We start from the raw sequence: 10,505 nt of genomic DNA on the forward strand, positions 1-10,505 counted from the left end.
ATGGTATTTTGTCCTGTGATTCTGATAGCCATAATTCTTGTTCTCAATAGACTTGTTTAGGCTTATGTGGTAATATTTTAATTTTAGAAAGCAAAGAAAGAAGATCAAGAAGGAAAGTTGCTCAGAAAGGTATGGAATCATTTTTCAGTATTCCAAGATTAATTTTCTTAAATTTTCCGCACCAAGAAACTAGCTGCTCGACCCTTTCTCATTTACTTAACTTATTTAAGCCCCTCTGCAATTTGCTTCTCCCACCAACACAACTTATTCCAAGTATCTGGTATCTTGCTGTGTACAATTTGGCTGTCATTTTTTCTATTACATTGCTACATTTCACAAGTAATTTGTTGGATTTGGAGCAATTTGTAACATCCTGAGCATGTAAAAAAAAAGCATGCAAACACAACTTTTTTGGTTATCCTTACTTAACCTCTTTGTAAAGTCATACAAATACCTCTGTACAAGTCATACAGATATGCTTCTGCACTTTCCAACAGAGTGCAAGGTACCTGCTTAATAATTTACCAAATTTGCAAAGGAGCTATTATGTCTATTTTCAAGTAAGTGTAAGTGAAAATTGTATGTTCATTTTCTTTCAGTTATTTTTTTTTCTGAAACTGCAAATTGCGGAAAACTGCATCCAGTTCTATATATATATTTTTTTTAAAGAATTTTCAAATGAAACAGTTTCCCATGTTAGGTGTAAGATGCTAAGTCAGCTGTACACTTTAAATAGTATGAGCCTCCAAGAGGAATGAATTGTATTCTTTAATATTAGGTTTATATGTGGACAATAACTGTAAACAAAAAATCAGGATATTCCTAAGACATGTAATGCCATTGGGCGAGACTATTGAATACTAGGGGCCCTTATTTCTGTCTTTTTTTACATGAAACTGTATATCAAAACAAATGATAGGCCAATTTGGCAATAGCACAAGTATTGAAAAAGCAATGAAGCTGAACATTTTCAAAACTAACATTAGCAATGATTGACAGAGGAAATTGAGTGTGGCAACAGGGATCCAGGGGGATCTGCATTGAAACCTTGAATTTTTTTTCCTCTGTCTTATTGATAATTGATTAAGGAATGAAGAGATAAATGCCCTGGTTTGCAGCTGATGCTGAACTATAATATGGAATGAGTTGTACAGATGAGAACAAGTTCAGAGGAGAATAAATAGATTGGGTAAAAAATGTGGAGCTCAATGTGGACATTGTTAGATTGTCTACTTTGCATCCCAGAATGACAAATCAAAATACTTTTTAAATGTGGAGATTACAAACTGTAATAGGTAGAGATATTTGACATTACTTCCTCATCAATAAAAGTAAATACACAGATAAACAAAATGTAATAGAAATGGTAAAAAGAATGCTGCCTTTTATCTTCAGGGATTTGGCACAGAGGAACTGTAACATGAATCGTACTGGGCTTTATGCAGTCACACATTTGGACTACTAAAATCAGATTTAAATGTAGAATTGTAAGAAAGATGTGTTGTTCTTGGATTGTGTTACTTTTTAATTCATAAAAGTTATGCTATATTGTAAAGGATTGAATTATTAAGATACCAGTGTAAGTAAATTCGATCTCTTTTGCATTTGAAGTTTCAGTGTATTTATTTGATTTAATTGGGGCCTATAAAATAATAAAAGGATTCTCACTGTGGATGCCAAGAAGCTCTTTGAGGTGGGAGAAATTTGGAACAAGGGAAACAACCTCTAAATTATAAACCATGTAGGAGTAAATTCACAAACAAGAATTACTTTTCTCATAAAGCTGAGAATGTTCAGTCAATTAGAATTTAAGTCTAAAATTGATGGCTTTTTTTTCTTAGTAATGCTGGAGGAACATCTATGGAAACAAGTACAGTTGATGTTTTGAGCTGAAACCTTGTAGCTTTTTTCTAGGCAGATTTATTGAACATTGATATATAGAGCATTACAGTGCAGGCATTCATAATGGAAAAGCTATACAAGAGTTGTAATCAACTGAAAATATTTATTAGCTTTATTCAAAGTAAATTTTAAGTTTGCTTCCATTGACTGTGTAATTGTCATCTGCCTGTCCATTTCTCACCCCCGCATCTATTTATAATCTAAGTTTTAAATCCTTCTGAATGGTACATATCAACATGAAAATTAGACACAAATAAATGCACTTAGATTTGCCTGCGATAAGGCAAATATTGTAATGTTAAAATGGTTGTCTGTTAATAAATACTGGTTTGGAAATATTTTCCTTTACCCAGGTCTGCTGGATCGTGAGAGTGATCTGGATGATAGTTTTATTGATGATGAAGATGATGAATTGGATCCTACTGATGAAGATTCTGATTGGGAACCAAGTTCAGATACAAATGAAGATATTGATACTTTAAGAAAAGAAGCTAATAGATTTGTAAATAGGCGTTAAAAATTGGAAATTTTAAACTAATTAATCTTGGATTCTTTCTGTTGCACTGAAAATAACATTTGATAGCTGGAATTTCTGTGACAGTTCAGTACTTTTAGCTACTTAATATTTTATCTTCATGGAATTCACTTATCAATTTGAAATGATTATTAGTTTAGAAATGGAATAAGCTTGTAAATGGAAGCTTATTCACTATGGAAAATTAGGTGTACAAGAACTTAAAGTTTACAATATTGTTTGAACATGTGAAAAGTTTCTGTATATTGCAACTGTTCATCTTTGCACTAGAAGAAATGAAGCATTTATTTCTGAAAAACATTTGTTGATCCTACTAGCAGCCGATGAGTTGCTGTTGTAGTCCGCAGTCCATGGTTTTGGAAATCGGTGAGTTTATAACAAAGTCTGGTTTCTTTATGTAAAGAAAACTCAGCTCTATTTCTTTGTAATCATTGATTTTGTAAAATTGCTTCATCCTACAATGCACAATGTGGATTAACACTATAATTAACCTGCTTTTAGTTTTAACACTTTCATCTTGACTTGTTAACTGAATGTAAATCTAAGCAATTCACTTTTATACAAAACGGGTTTGGGATATAATTAGTATGCAAATCTCACAATATAAACACTTTTTGCTCTTGATAATTTTGCTGTTTTTGTCTTGCTGTATTTATTTTGTTCTGTGATGCTTTGTTTCATTGGAGATTCATATATGCCTGTAGTTAATAATGTATAAGTTACAAATTGGACTTCATCAAGTTCCGATAAACTGACACCAACAAATTATATTTAAATAACACCTTAATATATAACAAAGCACTCCAAATTGTGCACTGTGGTGAAGCCTCTTAAATGATAATTTTATTCAAAGTTCAAAGTAAATTTAATATCAAAGTACATATGTCACCATATACAACCTGGAGATTCATTTTCTTATGGGCATACTCAATAAATTCGATAACCATAATAGAATCAATGAAAGACCGCACCAACAGGGCATACGATTGTGCAAAAGACAACAAACTGTGCAAATACAAAAATAAATAATGAATAACTAAGCAATTAATATTGAGAACAAGAGATGACGAGTCTTTGAAAGTGAGACCATGAGTAGTGGGAACATTTCAGTGATGGGTTGAGTGAAGTTATTCCTGTTGGTTCAAGAGCCTGATGTCTGAGGGGTAATAACTGTTCCTGAACCTGTTGGTGTGAGTCCTGAGGATTTTGTAGCTTCTTCCTGATTGCAGCAGCGAAACGAGAGCATGACCTTGGTGGTGGTCTCTGATGATGGCTATTGCTTTCTTGCGACAGTGCTCCATGTGGATATGCTTAATGGTGAGGAGAACTTTATCTGGGATGAACTGGGTTTATCCACCACTTTTGTAGGATTTTACATTCAATGGCATTGGTGTTTCCATATCAAGCAACGATACAGCCAGTCAATATACTTTCCTTCACACATCTATAGAAGTTTGTCAAAGTTTTAGATGTCATGCCAAATCTTCACAGACTCCTAAAGAAATAGAGGCATTGTCATGCTTTCTTTGCAATTGTACTTAATGTGCTGGGCCCTCTGAAATATTAACGCTGAGGAATTTAAAGTTGCTGCCTTCTCTATCTCTGATCCCCCAATGGGGATTGGCTCATGGACCTCTGGTTTCCTCCTCCTGAAGTCAATAATCAGCTCCTTGGTCCACTGAGTAACAGGTTGTAGTGTAGAGGGCTGGCTGGTGGTGTAGTGGCATCTGCACTGGACTTCAAGGCAGATGGTCCTGAGTTCAAACCCAGCCGGGTCTCAACCTGGGCAGCAGCAGCACCTCCGCAGAAGAAAGGCTTGACAATCTACTTCCATATTTTGCCATGAAAACCTTATGGACCCTATTGTCCATGAGGGCACGAAGAGTTGGACTTGACTTAACGACTGAATAACAAACAGGCTGTTGTAGCACCACGCAGCCAGATTTCAAATCTCCATCACCTTTATTTGGCCTACAGCCTATGGAGTTGTGCTTAGCCACACAGTCATGAGTGTAAATCGAGTAGAGCAGGGGACTAAGCACAGAGACTGTGGTATACCATTGCTGATGGAGATTGTGGGGATATGTTGCCAATCTGAACAGAGTGGGACCTTCAAGTTAGGAAATCGAGGATCCAATTGCTCAAAGAGGTATTGAGGCCAAGGTCTTGAAGCTTTATTGGTTGGTTTTGAGGGAATGCCAAGCTGTAGTCAATAAACAGCAGCCTGATGTATGCATCTTTGCTGTCCAGATGCTCCAGGGTTGTGTGAAGAGCCAATGAGATGGCATCTATTGATGGACCTGTTGTGTCAATAGGCAAAGTGGAGTGGATCCAAGTCACTTCTTACGCAAAAGTTGATATGTATCACAACCAACCTCTCAAAATATTTCATCACTGTGGATGCAAGTCATTGAGGCAAGTTACCATATTCTTCTTAGGCCCTGGTATAATTGAAGCCTGCTTTTCTGTGGAATTCTTTGCCACAGATGGTTGTGGAAGGCAAGTCACAGTATATTTAAAGTCGAAGTTGATAGGTTCTTGATTAGCCAGGGCATCAAAGGTTAAGGGGAGAAGGCATGAGAATAGGGTGGAGAGGATGATAAATCAGCCATGATGGAATGGCAGAGAGGATTTGATGGGCCAAATACCCTAATTCTTATGTCTATAAACACAAAAATGAGGATCAGAATCTTCATTTACAGGCATTTTGTCAGATATCTAGAGCGTATCGTCTAATTCTGATTACAATGAAGATAAACTGGAGAACAAAATTAATGACTTTAGGGCAAGATTGTGGTCTCGAAGGGAAATTAGAAATCGTTGGGTTCTATGTTTTACCAAGACATGGCTTCCACCCAGCACACCATATGCAATCAGACCCAATGGCTTCTTGATATACAGGATGGACCAAACTGCTGATTCAGGAAAGGAGAAAGGTGGAGTTGGGTGTTTCATGATAAACTGTCTGTGGTACTCCAATGTGACAGGTTTTTTTGAAATTGTTTTCTCCCGAACTTGAATACCCAATTATCAAATGCCATCCATTCTATTTACCAAGGAAATTCTCCATAATCCTGACCACAGTTTACATACCACCAGCAGCCAACTATAATTGTAGTCAGGGATTTCAATCAGGCTTGCTTGAAGAAATCCTTGCCCAATTACCATCAGTATATAACCTGTAGCACCAGAGGTCCCAACACACTAGAGCACTGTTGTACTAAGATGAGGAATGCCTACCGTTCCATACCCAGACCACATTTTGGGAACTCTGATCATTTGTTCGTCCTTCTACCTGTGTAGAGGCTGAGGCTAAAGAGCAAGGTTCCAGAGATTAGGACAATAAAGAGGTGGTCATGGGTGGCAGAGGAGCAGCTATGGAACTTCATTCGAGTTGGTGGACTGGGCTGTGTTCAAGGACTCAGAGAACCTGAACAAATACACCACAGTTGTCATGGACTTTATATGTCAGTTGTGGATTATTGTCCCCCCACAAAATAATTTATAGTCTTCCCCAACCAGAAGTCGTGGATGAACCATAAGATGCACAATCTGCTGATGGCCAGATCAGGGGCTTTCAGGTCTGGCGACCAAGAAAGTTACAAGAGGTCCAGGTACAGTCTCCAGAAAGCCATCTCATGAGTGGCAATTCCAGACTAAACTTGAATCAATGAAGGGTGCTTGACAGTTGTGGCAAGGCTTGAATGCTATCACGTCTTATAAAGTAAAATAGAGTGACATAGGCAACAACCAGGCTTTGCTTTCAGATGAGCTCAATGGCTTCTATGCTCACTTTGACCATCAAAACATAGAGGAAACTCCCAAAGTTTTGATGATCCTCTGATTTCAGACTTTGAGGCTGAGGTGCGAGCATAGTTTAGGAGGGTGAACCCATGGAAAGCAACACTATGGAATACCTGGCCAAGTGCTAATGCTAGCATATCTTTTCTTATATAAGGGGTCCAAAACTACTCACAATACTCTCGTGCAGTCTGACCAATGGCTTATAAAGTCCAAGCATTACATCATTACTTTTATATTCTAGTCCTCTCAAAATGAATACTAACATTGCTTTGCCTTCCTTACAACCGACCCAACCTATCCTTGAACTTTTAGCAACCTGCATATATACACTTCTAAGCAACACACATAAAAAATGCTGGTGAACGCAGCAGGCCAGGCAGCATCTATAGGAAGAGGTACAGCTGACGTTTCGGGCTGAGACCCTTTGTCAGGATCGCTTCTTTCAGTTAGTCCTGACGAAGGGTCTTGGCCCGAAACATCGACTGTACCTCTTCCTATAGATGCTGCCTGGCCTGCTGCGTTCACCAGCATTTTTTAATGTGTGTTGCTTGAATTTCCAGCATCTGCAGATTTCCTCATGTTTGCGTATATACACCTTCAGATTGATTTTTTAATTCCTTCAAGAGTCTTAATCCTTCATCATTAAGAAAGCAATGGTTTTCTTTGGATCTAGTGTAGGTAAGCTACATTGAGCTTCGGTAATTTAGCCACTCTTGTTGGATCCCTTTGTAGCAAGGTGTGTTGGAAACAGAGTGCTGTGCTCCTTATTTTGAGTACCTAACTGCCCTCAAATGCGTAGCACTTTTAAATGTTCTCACAGGCTGTCCCCAGGTTACAAATAGAGTCCATTTTACAGATATCCATAAAACAGAAAATACAGAAAATCTCTAAATGTAAACAGTATTATGGGCAACAACCTCCAGAATTAGGATAAAGGGCATCAAAAACAAGATTTTCAAGAACAACTGCTAAAAGTGGTCTCGGGATCAAGGAGGAAGGAATTAAGCCAGGGAAAAAGATTAGATTTGAATGTGATCTTTTGACTTCTCCCAGTTCCATATTAAGACAGGCTCACTTTACAAACTTGCTTTGTTGGTTGCAGGTCGAACCTGGTTTAAATACTATTCCTTTAATTTTTTCTGAACAGTAGAACAGGTGACTTGCTCTCAAATATAAGCAACTGGCACAGGAAATGGCAAACCTTTAACCTAATCATTTACCAATTCATAAACAATATATCTGCCGAAGCCATGACTAAAAAGATTTTAAATGTTTAAATGTAGACTCAACTAAATGTAGTTACTATACTGTATATTACAAGAGCTGAAACCAAGCTTCCATTACAATTTAAGGACTGATTTCCTTTCACTTAAGAGGCAAAGGGCTGGTCACTTTAATTCTCTGGCATGATAATGTTTCAAAGCCTTGCAGCATAGCCAAGGCCCTTTAGCTCAACCGAAACATGTCAGCCAAGGTTCCCATTTCCCCACATTTGGCCCTTTAAAATGCTGTTAATCTACATACCTCATCCACTTTCTCTGGCAGCTCATTCCATTTGGTATTTGCCGTCTGGGTGTAAAAGTTTCCCAAAGGGTTGCTATTAAATCTTTCCCCTTTTACTTAAACCTGGACCCTCTTGCTCTTCATTCCCCAAATCCTGGAAAAAAGTACTTTTGCACATTGACCTTATCTATGCCACTTAATTTTACATATCTCTATAAGATGTTTACCTCCTTTACCTATACTCCAATTAAAAAAAGTCCCAGCCTGTTCAACCTTTCTCCCTAACTCACCCTGGAGCCCTGGCAACATTCTTGTAAATCTCTTTCCAACACCATGGCAATTGAACACAGTATTCCAAATCAACACTCACAAAATGCTGGTGGAACTCAGCAGGTCAGGAAATGAATAAGCAGTCGAAGTGAAAGCAGAAAGACTGGAGAAACCTTTGCCTTAAAGCTGGATTAGAGAAAATCCTTTCCCGTCTTTTTAAAGTATGAAATGAATAAATTTTTTTTGAACTTAAGTAGTATTTGCAAGGTGTGAACCTACCAAATCATCCATCTGTCTGGCTCTCTGACCAAATACATAGTCATGTGCTTATCCTTTAATGGCTAATGCTATGTATAAATGATTACATTTCTTAAAACTCTCTTGGGACATCCTACTGCATTAAAATGGTGTATATCTCCAAGTCACTTCTGAGCCACTTGAAGCAATAAAACAGACAGAAGCTTAATCCAGAACATTACTTCAAAAGCGAGCCAACAATATCAACGAAGTGGCACACATTCAAAATGGAGAAAGGGTCTGCATTTTTTGCTCATAGGGTAATCTATATGTAGAATAGACTTCCCAGTAGAATGGTGGAGATAAAGATGTAGATTTTTCCTTGGTAATAAGGTGGATAGGATGGTAAAGATGGTAAACCTTGCCTTCATTGGAACATTGAGCATAAGTTGGCAAGTCATGCTGCTGCTGTCTAAACCTTTGGTTAGATCATATTTCGGAGTATTGTGAACAGTCCTAGGCTCCACATTACTGGAGGAATGTGGAAGCTTTGGAGACTGTAGGAGAGGTTTTGTCAGGATGTTGTTTGTGAATAGAGAACATTAACTATAGGGCAAGGTTGGGCAGACTTGGATTGTTTTCTTCAGAGCATCAGAGGCCAATGAATAACCTGAGTGCAGTATATAAAAAGTATGAGAGGCATAGACTGGATAGATAGTGTTTTTCCAGATAGATGGAAAAGTTTAAAGGAGATTTACTACACAAGTTGATATTTATGCACAGAGAGTAGCAAGTGCCCGTAACATGCTGCCAAGGGAGTTAGTGGAAGCTCACACATTGGTATAGTTTAGACAGGCACATGAACAGACAGGTCAAAGGGGGACACAGACTATGCAGGCTGGTAGGATTAGCTTAGCTTGGCATCGTTGTCTGCACAGACATTGTGTCCAAAGGGCTTGTTCCCATACTAGAGCCAGTGGGGATAAAAAACAAAATATTATAAAATTATAAGTTAAATGATTTGGAGATGAATGCAATCAGCATAATTCTGTTCAATTATTTCAGAGGTAGGCAAAGAACAGGTGCTCTGGTAGCCGAGTCAACTAATTAGACTACAAGCATAAAGGAGAGGACTGCAGCTCAGTTTGAATAATCAGTATTGCCATCATTTTTTCATGACATCCTGATCTTGGCAAGAGGGCACAGCACAGCTGCCTGTCATGTCGACTCTTTCATGCTCTCAGAAATATTATGCAGTTACACTAAGTGTCACAGGCTAGATTTGGCTCACGTCTTCATGCTGAGAGTGGCTGTTTATTTTTCAACAGGCACCATCCACTAAATGGACAGACAGCAGGGGTGAACGACAGGAATATCAGCCAATTTGATTTAGAAATAACAATTATATAAAAACTTTTAAAGGCATATCAACAGGAAAATACTACAGATACTGCAAGTAAAAAGTAAAACAGAACATGCTTCCACTAAGGACCACTAAGGACCAGTATGTATTCATCTGTACTTAGCTGACTGGGAAAGTTGTGATAGTTACTACAAAATCATTTAATAGCAAGGGGCTTGTCATGATAATGCTGACAAATTTTGACAAGTTATATTAATTATTCCTTACTTTGACAGCATTGATTTAGAAACAATTAGAATTTTCAGGAAAAATTCTCTAAACATTTTAAGAAAAAATAGGTTAATAGCAATGAAGTGATTTACTGGGATAGGTTTTGGATTCTTCCTGTAAATAGGTAAAACAAACATAATGGTGAATAACAGGAATACTGCAGATGCTGGAAATTCAAGCAACACACATCAAAGTTGCTGGTGAAAGCAGCAGGCCAGGCAGCATCTCTAGGAAGAGGTACAGTCGACGTTTCAGGCCGAGACTTTTCAAAGGGTCTCGACCTGAAACGTCGACTGTACCTCTTCCTAGAGATGCTGCCTGGCCTGCTGCATTCACCAGCAACTTTGATAATGGTGAATGGCTGTCATCTCCCTAACAAGTGCCAATAATCATTCCATTGAATTTGAACCTTCTGACTATTGTGTCCTCAACTGATTTGCAGTGAATAAATCCCTAAATAGGTGCCCACCAACAATATCATTTCCATTCACTGAGAAGTAATTATGATAAATCACAATTTGGAATTAATAAAAATACTCTTCTAGCTTTGTTTTATAAACAATATCCGGCATATAATCAGAATCAACTTAATATTTGTTCTCACATTCAGAACTCTCAGAA

The 10,505-nt window shown here is 37.8% G+C and overlaps 1 protein-coding gene across 1 annotated transcript in view; it reads left to right on the top strand.

The window, feature by feature from the left end:
• Positions 1–3,426, top strand: part of aplf (aprataxin and PNKP like factor) — a 41,941-nt gene extending 38,515 nt beyond the window's left edge. Inside the window, exons 10-11 of the mRNA XM_063056125.1 lie at positions 88–129; positions 2,256–3,426. Of these exons, the coding sequence (XP_062912195.1) occupies positions 88–129; positions 2,256–2,419 (206 nt within the window). The 3' untranslated portion in view covers positions 2,420–3,426. The remainder of the gene's footprint in view (positions 1–87; positions 130–2,255) is intronic.
• Positions 3,427–10,505: the final 7,079 nt, after the last annotated feature.

This window comes from Mobula hypostoma, chromosome 8, assembly GCF_963921235.1.
Source record: "Mobula hypostoma chromosome 8, sMobHyp1.1, whole genome shotgun sequence".
NCBI lineage: Eukaryota > Metazoa > Chordata > Chondrichthyes > Myliobatiformes > Myliobatidae > Mobula > Mobula hypostoma.